This window comes from Carica papaya, chromosome 7 (genome assembly GCF_054855325.1).
Source record: "Carica papaya isolate Zhongbai chromosome 7, ASM5485532v1, whole genome shotgun sequence".
Taxonomy (NCBI): domain Eukaryota; kingdom Viridiplantae; phylum Streptophyta; class Magnoliopsida; order Brassicales; family Caricaceae; genus Carica; species Carica papaya.
This window is the reverse complement of record NC_142315.1, coordinates 1,048,599-1,065,550: the sequence shown is the minus strand read 5'-3', so window position 1 is coordinate 1,065,550 and position 16,952 is coordinate 1,048,599. Positions and strand designations below refer to the sequence as shown.

Sequence of the window (16,952 nt, the reverse complement as noted above, 5' to 3'; positions counted from 1 at the left end):
GTGATAGGAAATAGGGTGAGGGGTCCTTACTTGTTTTCGAGATCCGAATACGATTCACAGTGCGCCTGCAGGCCGTCCCTAATTTTCCCTGAATTTTTCCCGGGAAACTGAAACACACTAACAGTACCTGCACGTGTTCCAAAAAAATCCAAATTAGGCCCAGGGCCTCCTTCGGCCCAAATCGCAACTCTGGCACGGCGGCTCCGCCGTGCTCCGGCGACGGCGCCGCCGCTGGCGGCGGCGAGTCGCCTCGGGTTGACTGTTTTCGGCCGTTTTCGGCCGAATTCGGCCACACTCGCATTGGTCCTTGTCAGAAAACAACCCTAGGGCCCTCGGGGGGCCAAAAAATCACGGAAAAGCGGAGCTTACCGGCGGCGGCGCTCTCGGGTACGGCGACTCTCCGGCGAGGTTCGTGTTTTGGTGATTTGGCTTCGGTCAACCTGTAGAGAAAAGAATGGTGATCACGGTGATATAAAAATTGCATCGAACGGAGGCCGGGAAGGGCCTCGTCGGAGGCAAAAACCGAGAGGGGGCGCGGCGGCGCCGCTGGGCTTCGGCCGCGTATTCCGGCCGTTTGGCCAGGATTTCGGCCTCGATTTGGCCATAGGAGGAATCAGCGGGGAAAAACGAGTCGGGGGTATGAAATTTACCTCAATCGGCGGTCGGAAATTTCCCCGGTGCGGCGGCGAGTGGCGGCGGGTGGCGGCGGTCGGCCTCTGGTTCGTCTTCTCCGGCGAGCGGCTGGCGGCTAGGGTTTTTGGTCTGGTGTGGAGGTTCTATTTATAACCCCTTGCCTTTTGATCACAGCCGTTCATTTCGTTTTAATCTGGGCCGTCCGATCGCGTGATTGATCTGGGCCGTCGGATCGCACCCACGCGGATCGCCAACGTGGCTCCTTTCGGAGTGACGCGATCTTGCCACGTGGCAGGCCCTGGTTGGCCGGGGCTGCTGACGTGGCTGCTGACGTGCCCCCCCCCCCCCCCCCCTTTTCTCTTTTTTTTTTTTTTTTTTTTTTTTTTTTTTTTTTCTCCTTTCCGGGTGCTACAAATATAATTATGATATGTACTCATTGGATCCTAAAATTAATTAATTAATTGATTAATTTTTTTAATAAAATAAAGTAATGTTGAATATAGTCTATACTCGACCCACTACTCATAGACCAAGATTTTGCGAGATTCACCAACAAGTGAGACAATTGAAATGGTCCCCCATGGATTTATACATTGTAGGGTTAAATATGGCAATCCACATGTATATATATATATATATATAGCATAGATTTATTATATATATATATATATATATATATATATTTTGTGTATTCATAGTTACATATTCTGGTTTTCTAGGAAAAAACAATACCAATTCATTCTTAATTTGGTAGTTCAACTCTACTACATAAAGATACTATGAGAAAGTTCATGTGAAAAAATAGTTTAATGAGATAATAAAATTCTTAATATTTCTCATTCTTATTATTTTTAATAAAAAAATAAAAAAAATCTTCTTATTTTAACTATAATTTTGTAATTTTTTTTTATTGTTAAGAATATTTTAAAAATATTATTAAAGATAATAACGACATAATACGTAAAAAAAAACTCATAAAATAATATAGACAAACAGAACTTTTGCACATTCTTATTTTAAATAACTATTTTTCGTACCCTTAGTAAGAATTCGACTTTATATTTTATCTATTTATATTAAAAATTGAATTATCATTAATTATATTAGTATTAGTGTATAGATACTAATTAATTAATAAAATGTACGAATTTTAAATTAAAACAATTAAAAGTAAAATAATTTATGTTTTGAAGATTTAAATTTTTACAATGTCTTTATTATATTTTTATATTTATTCAATGTAATTAAATTTTATGACAAAGTGTTTTAACTTTTGATAATACATTAACAAGAAAGTATTTAAAAAAAAACATTTTTTAGTAAATTTAAGGGATTATGCATATACGTGTGTGTGTGTATATATATATATATATATGTATATATATATATGTGTGAGTGGGTTTATGTAGCACCCGGAAAGGAGGAGGAGAAAAAAAAAAAAAGGGGTGCCACGTCAGCAGCCACGTCAGCAGGCCCGGTCAGCAGTCCCGGCCAACCAGGGCCTGCCACGTGGCAAGATCGCGTCACTCCGAAAGGAGCCACGTTGGCGATCCGCGTGGGTGCGATCCGACGGCCCAGATCAATCACGCGATCGGACGGCCCAGATTCAAACGCACGGACGGCCCAGATTCAATCAAAAACGAACGGCCCAGATTAAAACGAAATGAACGGCTGTGATCAAAAGGCAAGGGGTTATAAATAGAACCTCCACACCAGACCAAAAACCCTAGCCGCCAGCCGCTCGCCGGAGAAGACGAACCAGAGGTCGACCGCCGCCACCCGCCGCCACTCGCCGCTGCACCGGGGAAATTTCCGACCGCCGATCGAGGTAAATTTCATACTCCCGACTCGTTTTTCTCCACTGATTCCTCCTATGGCCAAATTGAGGCTGAAATCCCGGCCAAACGGCCGGAATACGCGGCCGAAACCCAGCGGCGCCGCCGCGCCCCTCTCGGTTTTTGCCTCCGACGAGGCCCTTCCCGGCCTCCGTTCGATGCAATTTTTATATCACCGTGATCACCATTCTTTTCTCTACAGGTTGACCGGAGCCGAATCACCAAAACACGAACCTCGCCGGAGAGCCGCTGCACCCGAGAGCGCCGCCGCCGGTAAGCTCCGTTTTTCCGTGATTTTTTGGCCCCCCGAGGGCCCTAGGGTTGTTTTCTGACAAGGACCAATGCGAGCGTGGCCGAATTCGGCCGAAAACGGCCAACCCGAGGCGACTCGCCGCCGCCAGCGGCGGCGCCGTCGCCGGAGCACGGCAGAGCCGCCGTGCCGGAGTTGCGATTTGGTTCGAAAGGGGCCCTGGGCCTAATTTGGATTTTTTTTTGGAACACGTGCAGGTACTGTTAGTGTGTTTCAGTTCCCCGGGAAAAATTCAGGGAAAATTAGGGACAGCCTGCAGGCGCACTGTGAATCGTATTCGGATCTCGAAAACAAGTAAGGACCCCTCACCCTATTTCCTATCACGGTATTAAAGTTCAAAATGATAAAACGGTATTTCTTGAATTAACGCATGTGTGAAATTGCTTAAGGTTGCTAATGGAGTCCGAGTCTAGTGTGATTGGTGATTTACTGTTATTTGGCCTGTTTACAGCTTTAAATGCAAAATGAGGTTTGATGTGTTCATTTTACAGATTTGTGTGCATATACTACGTTTTTATTAATCATGGGTTGAATGACTGAAAAACTGATACTGTATGTTGTCTGTTTGGCATGAATTACTGTTTGCTTGTTTGTATGTTAATTGATGATGCTGATTGAGGAAAAGGAAAATGAAAGATTGTGTAGACTGATAATTGTATTATGGGGGTCAGCCTGACTAGATATCCTGGGAGATGGTGGACGGACCGGGTCCGTAGGGAACCCTACCGGGATTGTGGTCTCACATGCCGGACGGGGTATGGAGATCTTATGGTTTTGGCGCCCATACCGGACGGGGTATGGGGACGGCCCGTTTCACCCTCATGCCGGACGGGGTATTGAGGTTTATGGTTTTGGTGCCCATACCGGACGGGGTATGGGGACGGTCCTGGAAACTGATTATGAATGTTAAAGGTTAACGGGTAGCGAAACCCCTATGGACCCCCACGGATACTAGTAGGCTGGTAAATGAGAAAAAGATATGTTGTACAATGATTGAATTACAAGAGGTGTGATAAGTGTTATGTTTTACAGCTTAGATTATTCAATGATTATGATGATGTTATTGTTTTTCTCATATTGTTTTCATAAATTCCACCAAGGTAAGTGGATGGTAAAGGTTTTCATGTTAATAAACGAGTTTGTTGTAAATTATGCTCCATTGGTCTTTTTGTGTTTTTCTACCCACCTTTATCTCCGTGACGGTGAGATATCGTGATGTTCTTACTGGGCTAGTGTAGCTCACTCCTTAATTAACCATTTCAGATCAGGAAGACATGGTTCCCGAGCCCGTTCCGCGGGAGGACGACAAAGGGGATGCCTAGAGACTCTGTAGTCATACGCATAGTTTATTTTCGAGTTTTCTTTCTTAGTTAGTTTAATCTTTTATATTTTAAGTACGTTTGTTTGGTTTTTTTCGTGTAAGGGATGTTAACTGAAATTTTGATCTCGCTTCCGCATTCGATATATTTAAATACTCATTTCATTTTAATATTTTCCGGGGCTGTTACTGTTTACATCTCTTTATTTGGCAGGCTTGGGTCAATTAAATCTCTCTTTCTCACGTTGTTCTCATTGTTTGTTAATCAGCAAAACATAAAATCTAATTTACACCTCTAATTATGGTGCATTGATTAAGACTTTGAAGAATGAGAGTGACTATTAAAACAATTATAAAATTAATTTATGCACGTATGCATACATATATACATATACCCCGACTATTATAATTCTATTTGACAATATGCATACATATATACATATACACCCACTATTATAATGATTTATTATTTTATATAATGTAATTTTTTAAATATAATTTTGTGATTTTTTTTAAAAAAACTTTTCTCCCATTTTTGTTTATATATATTTTTTCAGTTCTCAAAATATTTGATTTAGAAGTTAATAAAAAAAAATTATTATTTGTTTCGAAATGGGTTTTGTATATTTTATTTTATTTTTATTATTTACAATTTAAACCCATTAATTATATTCAATTAAACTTTAAAAATTTTATATTTACTCATAGACCAATATAAAATTCAATTATTCCATAATCAATTATTTTATTTGAAGAGTAATTTGGGTGGGTATATGTATATGTATATACATACATATTCTAAGTATATCCTATAGTTCTCAATACATAAATTTATAAATATAATTATTTATACACTAATCCAATATTTTGTCATGCATCAAGCCAAATATTTATTTTTTATTAAAAAAATTAACTTAAGAAAACAAAAGATCACCCACCTCTCTTTTGCAAAAAAGATTCGAAAGCGATGGGAATAATTATAAAATTTATATAATATAACCCTAAGATTCTTGATTATTATTATTAATATTGTTATTAAAATTATAATTATATTAATCGAATTTTTTTTTTTTAATGGGTCCTCTTGAACACTCGATCTTGATTGACTTAAACGAATTATTAAATAGTTTAGGATTGTTTCCTTAATGGGAGCTAATAAGAAAACTGTTAGGCATTTGATTACTTAATAATTTTTTCTCTCAATCTAATTATTATATACATATATATATATATGTATATATATGTAAGTATATGTATTTCTAACTCTATGGCCCATAAAGGAGCAAACCATCACCTAACTATATGACCCATTAGGGAGTTGATTAATCACTCTTTGAACATGTTACGACCCTCATTCACCAAATTGTAAATTTGTAATTTTTTTTCATACCTTGAATATTTAAATCTATTTTTAAAAATATTTTTATGACTAAAAATTATAAAATATATAGCACGAGCGCGAAAAAATGTGTTATTAAAATAATTCAATTAAAATTTTAGTTATATAAAAAATATGTTTATTATGCGAAACTTAGAAAAAAAAATTAAATATAATTTGATCATCGTAATCTTATCAATACATTAGTAAATTAAACTAAGATTTTACTTCTAAAATTTAATATGAAAAAAATTAAAGTGATTTGAATGTAAAAATTATAATTAAACTATAACTATGAGTGTCAATATAGAAGTGTACAAACTGAAATAACATATCATATATATATATATATATTCATATTCATATATATAGTAAAATCCCATCATACCCACCACATGAAATAATGGAGCCTCATTTGAATAAGTAAAATAGAAGGCTTTACAAGTTTGAACTTACAATTAATGTCCATTTTAAGCACTATCATCTACATTAGTCCCTCCTATATACATACACCAAAACATATAAAATTAACTAAATAATTTTTTATTAATACCCATTTTAAGCACCATTAATCTATATTAGTGCTTCATCTATACATACACCAATATAATATAAAATCAACTAAATATATATAGTTTAAAATTTAAAATTAACTAAAATTTGATACAACTATATCAACATTTTTATACACTCAACACCATTAGGAAGATTTACTACTGCCTCCAAATGCTTCCAAATTTCAATAGTCATGGATTTTGTGTCACCATCAATAGTTCCAAAGTTTTGGATCTATTAAAATTTGTTATTTGTATTTCCTTTTTTTGGCCTTCTCTCTTGATGGGTAGATCTATATGTATATAGATATATAGATATATGTTTACCAACTTACAATTTGGTAAGTATTTTAGTATATATATATATATATGTATATGTAAATATTGCTGCCCAAAAGAATATACATACACATTATCATGAATGAAGATTGAAACTGAGACAGGGGTATTTTCGTCCTTTTAGGGACTTTTTAGAAAACCTTGGATCCCCATCCGCGTCACAACTTTCTCCACCGACCCAATAATAAACTTAATTTCCAAAAATACCCTTACTTCGCCTCAGCCCTCACAAAACGTTGCGTTTTAATTCGAGCGAGAATCGAATCATGAATACTTTTGGCGATAATGATTAATGACCGTTTGATTTATTGACCACGTTTTGATTTGGTGGGGTAGGCTACCGTCTATTGCCTCAGGATAACGTTGGGCTACATGATTGATGTCGACCGTAGATCTACTATTTTTTGAGAATATTTTGATTTTTTTTTTCAAAGAGAAAATATTGGGTTGGACCCACTTACCTTCCAAAATTTAATTTCGGGGCCTGATGGGCGATTGGCTTATCTTAACCGTTCATTCTGTCTAATCATGATGGAGAGTACAATGATAATGTTCAAGCAGATCTTCTGCCAAAAGGCGGAGATCTACGCGGCTAGTTCGTAGGACCCATTAACCCACAACGCCACCATGGCCGTTCCCCACGTTGATATATATATATATATATATAAATCTTAAAACTACGAAATATACATATACTACATATGTGTATATATATATATATATGAAATTTCCTTTAAAAAAAAAAATTAAAAAATATTAGTTCGGGAGTTAATATAATCCACTAAATTTTTTTGATAATTTTAAAATATTTATTTCAAAATAATCGTAATAAATCAAAATTCAACTTAATAATTATAATTTTATTAATATATATTTGAATTTGAGATAAATTATACTCTAATGTATGAGTATTTATTTAGAGATTATTTTAATTATTTATGATTAATATATATAATATAATTAATGAATTTATTAAAATATATATGCTTTTCAATATGTCCCTTTAAACATCCATTAGTTTTTTATTTAAAAAAAAAAACAATAAACAGCCAACGCTGTAGCTTGCAGTTGTACTACCATTTCAAGACAGGGATACGCACGTCATTATCACTTTTCTCATGTCCCTTTTTGTAATTTCATTCCTCCCTCAAAAGAACCCCTTCCCTTCTCCCTTTGATTCCTTCCACCATTGCCACCACTCAACTCCCCACTCTACACTCACTCTCTCTCTCTCTCTCTCTCTCTCTCACGCACACACACTCTCCCTGCACATCCTAACTGCACACACAGACACACACATACACACTCTCTCTTTCTCTCTCTCTCTCTCTCTTTCTGTACAATAAGGTTACGAGCTAGCCAAGCCAGAAGGTGAATTAATCCCTGACAAGAAAAAATGGGTACCCGAATTCAGTCGCATCAACTGAGTAATGGCTTGTTGGTATCGGGGCGACCCGAGCAGCTGAAGGAGAGGCCGCCGACAATGGGGTCAAGGGCAGTGCCGTACACCGGCGGTGACGTTAAGAAATCCGGGGAGCTGGGGAAGATGTTCGACATCCCAGTTCTTGATCACTCCTCGTCCACCGGTCTTCCTTTACCCCCTCACAGGCAGCCCTCTCGCACCTCCTCCGCTTCATCATCACAACCCAACAGCGGATCCGTCCGATCCGGGCCGAACTCCGGCCCTATGAAGAAGTCCTCCGGCCCGATTCCGCAGCTTCAGCCTACTGGCCTCATCATCTCCGGCCCACTCGGTTCGTCCGGCCCGATGGGTCCCGGTTCTAGGAGGTCGGGTCAGCTGGACCATGTCGCTGGTTCCGGGTCGGGTAAGGCTACATACGGGTCCGCCGTGACCAGCCTTGGAGATGAGGTGAGGGTTGGGTTCAGGATCTCGAAGGCAGTGGTGTGGGTGGTGATGGTGGTGGTGACGATGGCACTTCTTGTTGGTGCGTTCCTGATGGTGGCTGTGAAGAAGGTGGTGGTTCTGGTGGTGGTAGCGGGGATTGTGGGACCGGCCGCCATGGGACTCGTCTGGAACTGCGTCTGGGGCAGGAGAGGGTTGTTAGGGTTCGTGAGTAGGTACCCAGATGCCGAGCTTAGAGGCGCCATTGATGGACAGTTCGTTAAAGTAACTGGGGTAATTTTACTAACTTCCCTAACCTTCTTCTTCTTCATTCATCTGTATCTGTTGACTGTTATATTCTGTATACAGATTAATTTAATTATACACCAATATTTTTTGTTAACTGAAATGGTGAAAATGGGTTCAATAGATATTCATATCTGAATCTGAAAGCTGTGTTTTTTTGTAGATCTAGAATCACTGATCAGTCATCAATGGCTGCTGGTTAGAGAAAATGTGGTTGTTTATAAACTGTAGTTGGTTTTATGGAACTTCTTATCAGAAGTGATAATCTTTTGTGGCTTATTGTAGGTTGTAACATGTGGGAGTATTCCATTAGAGTCATCTTACCAGAGGGTGCCTAGATGTGTATATGTATCGACTGAATTGTATGAATATAGAGGATGTGGTGGTAAGACTGCAAATCTGAAACACCGATGCTTCTCGTGGGGATTAAGGCATTCCGAGGTTAGTTTCTTTAACCGTTGATGCTAAAATACATGTTAAGTAATTGATCGATGAAGGATTATATTAGTCTACTAGATCCTGTTTCATAGTCAAAATGCTTTTCACACCGCCTATTTTGTTATACGATCGTTGAGCCATCTTTATGTGTAACTGATCAATGTTTCTCGTGTTCTTGGAGACTTGTTGAAACTTGTGTTATATCAGAAGAGAGTGACTCCTCCTGGTTAGAATTGCAATGTCTAATTTTCTTTTTTGTGTGGATAGAAATACGTGGCTGATTTTTACATATCAGACTTCCAATCTGGGTTGCGAGCATTGGTGAAAGCAGGCTATGGAGCCAAGGTTTCGCCATTTGTCAAACCCGCTACTGTTGTTGATGTCACAAAGGAAAAACGAGACTTGTCTCCGAGCTTTTTACGCTGGCTTGCTGAGCGCAACCTCTCTGGTGATGATCGTGTAATGCGTCTCAAAGAAGGGTATGCGTTTCTAATTTTGGATCAATGGTTCATTCCCTTAACATATCTGGTGTTCCTTATTGCTAGGGCTAAGTTCTAAGTTCCTCTAATTATATGCATCAGTTATATCAAGGAAGGGAGCACCGTAAGCGTGATGGGAATTGTACGACGCCATGATAATGTGCTCATGATTGTTTCACCTTCTGAACCTGTCTCAACGGGCTGTCAATGGACGCGTTGCCTCCTCCCAACCTATGTCGAAGGCCTGATCTTGACGTGCGATGACAATCAAAATGCAGATGTTATTCCAGTGTAGATAACATATTTCCTCTGTATTTTTTCGTTTGCAAATGAATATAACTAGTAAATACTGGAGGAGATAGTAAAGGACAAAAGAGAGAGGAAGCCAATGCTACCTCGGGTTTTCTCCTTTCAAGGTCTCGAGATGCTGTGCAGCTCGAAGATGCAGAGCAGGAAAGCCTGGAGAGGTAAGAATAGTGGTATGGTTATTTACCATAATCTACTGAAGAAATTATTAGGCTATGGGGAATTCTAAAAAAGGGTTACCCCCTTGCAAGCTGGAGAAATGTTATATTAAGATTCTGCTCAATTTGGTTTTTGGGTATGTACATATGCTGCAGAGGAAACCCTAAGGGGTTCATAGTTGGTTGTTTTGGATGTAAATGAATTATCAGTAATCAGTATTTATCAACTCTACGTTTGGCTTACAATACGAGTATCTCCTTTGAAGATCTCATCTGTTGTAACAGTGATATTTTAGAGGAAATCTAGAATTATCCGTATATACATGTATATATATCACAACTGTATCGAACAGCTCAGAATCTGTTTATTAGTTAAATAAACGAATCTGAAGAAAAGGGAGTCCTCAAAGCTTGAAAAATGTGGGGGAATATTTTGATTTATTTGATATTCATTCCCTAATAAGGTGCCATCTATCAGAGGAAATCATACCATACATGAGGGTTAGAAAGGATAAATTATTTGTAGGCTCTCTCTCTCTCTCTCTATATATATATATATATATGTCTTGTTTCTATACGAAAAAACAAGGAAGGTAAACTAGAGTCTAGAGGGCATGCCTCCAGCCAAGAAGGCAGTAGCAGCAGCCATGTCTTCTGTGGTTCCAAGCTTGTTGAGTAAAGTCATCTTTGCAAGAGCTTTCCTCTGCAAAATATAGTTCTAATTCAAGACCAGCCTGCAAGAAAATCACAAAGTACAACACAACATAAAGGGGAGACTTTGAAATGTGCTTACCGATAACTTCATCGCTAGTAATGGACTTAGTGAAGTGCGTTGGCACAAAACCAGGAGCAACACAGTTTACACGTATATCTGGAGCCATCTCCAGAGCAAGAGCCTGAATCATAAAAAGCAGAAATAAACACGTGATCTTGACCAAGCATAAATAAATGGTGAGGACCCAGGTACTTACTTTGGTGAGGCCTAGAAGAGCAGTTTTGGTCACACCATACAATCCCATGGAAGGTTGAGGTAGAAATCCAGCAATGGAGGAAATGAAAATAATTGAAGAACCCTTCGGCATGTGAGGAACTGCATCCTGGCAAACAATACAAAAGATGGCAAAAACTTCAGCTATTCGGTTTTTGTTAATATACGAAGTACTTAATACTATCCACATTGTGGTCTACCCAGTTGCTAGGTTAACTGATGGAAATAATAATGTATTCCGCAATGTGGACCACAGTTACAAAATTCCAAACACAGCCAAATGATGCTGAGAAATTATTCCTTGTAATGGTTATATACTGATATACTATTACATTTCAGTTAATAGCTTAGTAGAAATTTGATTTGGTCAATAAAATTTATGGCGCAAAATTTTTATGAAGTTAATAGAAAATGTAATAACATATGAATGTGTGCCTATTTACAACATAATTCAATGGTAAACAATAACAGCTAGATATATAGATTATCATGAAAGCCATTTCAAGAAATTACCTTCAATAGAAGTATAGATGATTTGATGTTAATCTCCCATAGCTTGTCAAGGACAGACTCTTGGATATGCAAAATGTTACCAGCAGATGGATTGACAGCAGCATTACATATAACAACATCTATCTTTCTGTATTTCTGAGATCAAACAGCAAGATTCAGTCAATTGCTACCAACCAAATCATAAGCAATAAAGCAACAATCCCTTAGTTGAAAAGTTGTTATTTTATCCCTCTGGATGAAGATGGTTCAAGCGGGACTGTGCATCTCGTCTGTTCTTGTATGGGTATCACCTTGAAATGTATAATTTTTACTTAAAAAAAACACAAAAACATAAACACTACAGAAATACTGGCAAAAGCAACTATAAACACAAAAATAATTTGGTTGAAGGATGCGAGAAATGAACATTTTAGTTCACTAATAACCCATTGTGCAGTTGCCTCAAAAGTTGAAGGTCACTGTTGATTTGAAGACAAAACTTGGTTTACTCATAAGCCATTTTTTAAGAGTTCTGCTCAGTAGAACCTTCTTCCATTATTCACAAATATCGAAACAACAGCAATGGCATGAAAGAAAGAAAGAACAATAGATAAAAACAATCAAGATTGTCTGATTAATAAGCATGTCCAATTTCACAGGCATAACAATCAAGCACCACATTTAAGATTTCCCTCTTGATATTCTTCCTATATCTCTCTTTTTTGTTGGACTTAGCAATAAGGTACGTTTAGTTAACTTTTATGCAGTTATACTGAGTTTCACATGATTATATTCACGGAACACTTTTCCACTTCTGTCCAATGCATTCAAAATTTTATTATTGAAACGATACCTAGAAAAATTGAACCGAAACCCCAGCAAAGAACAATTTTTTTTCCGACTGTAAGAATCTTTATCATTATTCAGACATACTTTTCAACCATATTACCACCAAAATCCATCAAATTACTTATTTATCATGGACCTAAATAGGAAAAAAGATAAAAGGTAAAACTTAAATTTCTCACCTTAAGGGTTTTTTTCAATCAGAGTCTTCCTCTGTTGAGCATTTGCCACATGACAAACCACTCCAAACATTTCAATTCCTTGAGCTTTCAGTTTTTGAGCAGCCTCATCAATATTTTTCTGGCAGATACCAAAATTTGTAAACAGAAGTAAAAAAGTAATATCAAACCAATTTTTTTTTTTTTTGTAGAATATCAAACCATTTTTTGGTTTGCTTAACAATTACTATATTCTCAAATTCTCAAACTCCATTTCATGAAAATAGAATCAGCTTTCCTTCCACACGGCCAAGGTTTTACAATTTTACTTCCATGTCAATGTTCTTATCATTCAACAGTTTTGTCACTAACAATAACATAACATATTAGTTCAGCTAATAAAGCAACCTATAACACTAAAGATTCACTTTCTATTCCAGTTTCTTCATTTCCTACGCTTTCTAACCAACCAAACAGAAACGAGAACCTCAAATCGAGCAAAATTTCAGGAATTCAAGTGTCAAAATCAGCAGAAAAAAAAGTTACAATCGAGACTTGAAAGACAACCGTAATACCTGCTTGCGCGATGACAACAGAGGCGCCTTCCGAGCCGAGACGCTGCGCTATGGCGAAACCGATCCCCTGAGTCGACGCCGTCACAATCGCCACCTTGCCTTCAAATCTCCTCCCAATCTTCGTCTTCTCCATTTTGGATTTATCTGCTATAAGTTAACAGCACCCTATCTCGATACTTTCAATGACAAAGAGGATTGGTTTTAAGTTCTTTTTCCATTCCCTAGTTCGTACCATTACAGTGCTTCAAGGTCGAGAGCTCAGAATACTTCAATTTTCTGTCTGTATCTTTTTTTTTTCTTTCCTTTTATTTTTGTTTCTAATTGCATTTACTTTTTTCAAAAAACCCATAAACTTCGATTAACGTCAGGAAGTAAAGATAATTACTTTAATAAAATTATAATTAATTTTATTACATTTATACTTTCCAATCTTATTAATTATTTCTAAAATTAATATCTCATATTTTTTCCCCTTTAAATTTGATTTTATTTTTTATTTATAGGTTTTTTTATTTATCAATAATATTATTCTATTGAAAAATTATTTGTTCATATTATTAAAATTCCATGAAAAAATTGTTAAAGAAGTAACTTATAATCATATAATTATAAAATAATAACATAAGAAAAATTCAACTTATCAAAATCAAAAGATTGATGTGTATGATAAAAGAGAAAAACCCAAGAAATATTGTGTAAAAAAGAATTTAAAAAGTATAATTTCCATCAATGAAAAGATTAATTTATTAAAAGCAATAAAACTAATTATAATTATACACAAACATAAAAATATATTATAATATAACCTTAAATTTAGCAAGAATTCAATCTAATAGTTCCAAAATAAAATTACAACTTAATCCAATAGTTAATGAAGAAGAAACATCTCTTCATACATGTAAATTTTATATTTATACATATATTTTTTATATTAATATCAACCAACAACTGTAGAATTTCATATAAAACAGAAAGAAATAGTGGGAAAGTATTTTGTATTATTGGTAAAGGATTTCAAGACACATCTGGTTCTTTCAGGAAATTATACTATAAGTCCCTCTCTCTCTCTCTCTCTATATATATATATATATACATGTATATATATATATGTATATATAAAGCAAAAGAGGGTAAACAAGAGAAGATAAAAAATTATTTGTAGGTTCTCTTAAAAAAAATAAACTAGAGTCTAGAGGGCATGCCTCCTGAAACCACCAAAGTTTCTCCAGTGATGTAAGAGGCATCATCAGAAGCCAAGAAAGCAGTAGCAGCAGCAATTTCCTCAGTGGTTCCAAGCCTCTTGAGCAAAGTCAAACCCTCAATAGCCACTTTCTGCATATGGGTGTTTATACGTATATACATAAATTTCCAATTCAAGATCAGATTATAACAAAAAATGACAAGTCACAAGCAGTCAGTCAATCACAGACTTGTTGAGCCTCAAAATCCGCTTACCACATCATTATTGGTAGTTAGGTATGAAGCAAAATGTGTTGGCACAGTTCCGGGAGCAACACAGTTAACGCGAATATCTGGGGCCATTTCGAGCGCAAGGGCCTGAATGATGATCAAGAAAGAAGATTAACACACATAAAAATCATGCCCTCAGGCATTCATGACAACAGAATTAACGCTAACTATAAGTTGCTTCAGGAGTTCTAGTAAATTAGAAAATTCTACGGATGTGACTGATTTATTTTAAATCTTTATAAGACGATTATGCAGCAAGAAAGTGAACCAATCATCTATTGAATCTTCAAATTCATCTGTAGTTTGACGCAATTTATAGATTTTTTCAAAATTGAAATGGATACATGACATGAGTGCAGGCACCTACTTTTGTTAGCCCAACAAGAGCAGTCTTTGTCACTCCATACATAGTCAGGGAAGGCTGCGGTAAAAATGCAGACATGGACGAAATGAAAATAATTGAAGAGCCCTTTGGCATATGAGGAACTGCATCCTGCGAAAACAATACAAAATACAAAAGTAAAACCTCTAGATATTTGAATAGTGATCTATTTACGTGCGAAGTTAACAGACTGAAAAAGTTGTCATTGCCATGATTTAGGCAGCAGTTCAACACAGACGAATATGGAAACATCCATGGGTTATGCAGCCAAGTCAAAATGAGGTTCTTGCTGAGAGCTAGTTTGACTTAACAATTTAAATATCAATGAGTTACCTTTAAGAGAAGTATAGAGGACTTGACATTAGTTTCCCATAGCTTGTCGAGAATAGCCTCTTCAGTCTCCAAAATGGTCTCGACAGATGGATTGACAGCAGCATTACTTACAACAACATCTATTTTTCCGTATCTCTGAGATCAAAGCACCAAGGTTCAGTCAACCAACCAAATGCCATTGACCCAAAGACGAGTAAATTTATAAGCGAAACATAATAAAATTACTGACAGAAACAAACAATACAGCTATAGAAGATTATTTGCTGAAACACATGATGAAACTAACAATTTCCTTGGCCATGTAAAAGTTCACCATCAATGTTAGCTGTCACGATGGTGACAGATCCAACAATTTCCTCAAAAGATATAATTGGGTTTTGATCTATAACTTGACAAACTTCCTCCACTACTCAACTATTTTTTTTTCTCATTTTTTGATCATTGGAAGTGATGTCGAAAAAGAGAACTTGGACCTGATTTTGCCCGATTGAGAAATGCACTTACCACAAACTAACTTACAAGTATGACTCACTAATTTTCAAACAACAAGAATAGAGTAAGCTTGCTATAAAAAAGCATCAAATGAACAAATTAACCAGAATTGGGCAATGAATTGTCCAATTTTATGGTCATGGAGCTCACTAACCATGAGACTAATTCGAAGTTACCCTTTATATAATGTTCCCTAAAACCATAGCACCACATAAATTCCGAAAACTTTGCGTACTTCATGCATCAAAAGTTTCTCACCTGAATACTTCTGTCAATAAGGTTCTTTCTCTGTTGAGCATTCGACACATGACAAACGACTCCAATCGCTTTTATTCCTCGAGCTTTGAGTTGTTCAACAGCTTCATCAACGTTTTTCTGCACCACATAAAAATTTTATCCCAAAACTTTTACGGGCAAAAATGAAACATCTAAACCAATCACATTCCACTGAAGATATCGTGTCAGTTCAGCTAGCAAACTTCGTATATTAGATAATGATTCATACTTACAGAAAACCCTAGAAAGAAACAAACAATTTGGAGTCATATTGAATATATACGTTCAAAGCTTAATCAAAGAACCCATACTTTCCAACCAACAAAACAGATTGAACTCGAATTGAAGCAAAATCTCATAAGCACAGGTAAATGTAACCCTCAAATCTCCAGAAAAAGATGTTTAGATCAGTAAAATCCTAAAATTCTTGTTTCACCCATTTCCTCTCAACATTTTCTCACCAGCCAAACAGCAAAAACCTAATCAGAGCAAAATTTCATAAACCAGAAAAGTTTCTAAATAGTAGATTGAGAACCTGCTTTCGAGAGGAGATGATAACAGAGGCACCTTCCAAGCCAAGCCGCTCAGCAATTGCGAAACCGATCCCCTGAGTTGACGCAGTCACGAGTGCAACTTTCCCTTCAAATCTCCTTCCGAAATTCTTTTCCCTTTCCATTTTCGACATGTACGTGCAAGAAATTACAATCGAAGGAAAAACAATGAGTTAATTCCGACTTTCTCGATAATATCTACGAAGACGAGAAGGAGAGAAGAGTTTTTGTCTTCTTGTTCCGCGTGGACATTAATGTCCACTGAGAGAGCCCAACCTAGAAACTTAAATGCAGTCTAATCATTCAGATTACTTGCATGGATTAAATTGATTATTGTCATTTTCCTTTCCTATTTTAGTACTGGTTTACTGATCTTCTCGTGATCCTTTCCTATTCTGAATATCGGTTACTACTAAACTTTATTTGGTTAAATGTAATTATAGCGAGTTTTTGTAGTAAAAAAAATATTTTTTAGATATCAGCACGTAAATT

The 16,952-nt window shown here is 36.6% G+C and overlaps 4 protein-coding genes across 4 annotated transcripts; 1 reads left to right on the top strand and 3 right to left on the bottom strand.

Annotated features, from left to right (window-relative positions):
• Positions 1 to 7,540: 7,540 nt before the first annotated feature.
• On the top strand, positions 7,541 to 10,143 carry LOC110812680 (Ubiquitin-specific protease family C19-related protein). Its single transcript, XM_022039500.2, has 4 exons — positions 7,541 to 8,504; positions 8,802 to 8,957; positions 9,222 to 9,433; positions 9,536 to 10,143. Exons 1-4 carry the CDS (start codon positions 7,764 to 7,766, stop codon positions 9,726 to 9,728), a joined length of 1,302 nt encoding a protein of 433 aa, XP_021895192.1. The 5' UTR covers positions 7,541 to 7,763; the 3' UTR covers positions 9,729 to 10,143.
• A 175-nt stretch (positions 10,144 to 10,318) lies between these two features.
• On the bottom strand, positions 10,319 to 13,280 carry LOC148252855 (short-chain dehydrogenase/reductase SDRA-like). Its single transcript, XM_088207563.1, has 6 exons — positions 12,957 to 13,280; positions 12,406 to 12,523; positions 11,399 to 11,533; positions 10,869 to 10,994; positions 10,691 to 10,793; positions 10,319 to 10,600 (listed from the first exon to the last, which is right to left on the bottom strand). Exons 4-6 carry the CDS (start codon positions 10,977 to 10,979, stop codon positions 10,503 to 10,505), a joined length of 312 nt encoding a protein of 103 aa, XP_088063689.1. The 5' UTR covers positions 10,980 to 10,994; positions 11,399 to 11,533; positions 12,406 to 12,523; positions 12,957 to 13,280; the 3' UTR covers positions 10,319 to 10,502.
• LOC110812660 (tropinone reductase-like 3) lies at positions 11,387 to 13,089 on the bottom strand. The gene is made up of 4 exons (XM_022039479.2): positions 12,957 to 13,089; positions 12,711 to 12,748; positions 12,464 to 12,523; positions 11,387 to 11,533 (listed from the first exon to the last, which is right to left on the bottom strand). Exons 1-4 carry the CDS (start codon positions 13,087 to 13,089, stop codon positions 11,387 to 11,389), a joined length of 378 nt encoding a protein of 125 aa, XP_021895171.2.
• Positions 13,281 to 13,934: 654 nt separating the features above from the next.
• LOC110812618 (tropinone reductase-like 3) lies at positions 13,935 to 16,769 on the bottom strand. The gene is made up of 6 exons (XM_022039438.2): positions 16,445 to 16,769; positions 15,892 to 16,008; positions 15,142 to 15,276; positions 14,794 to 14,919; positions 14,412 to 14,513; positions 13,935 to 14,288 (listed from the first exon to the last, which is right to left on the bottom strand). Exons 1-6 carry the CDS (start codon positions 16,592 to 16,594, stop codon positions 14,139 to 14,141), a joined length of 780 nt encoding a protein of 259 aa, XP_021895130.1. The 5' UTR covers positions 16,595 to 16,769; the 3' UTR covers positions 13,935 to 14,138.
• Positions 16,770 to 16,952: the final 183 nt, after the last annotated feature.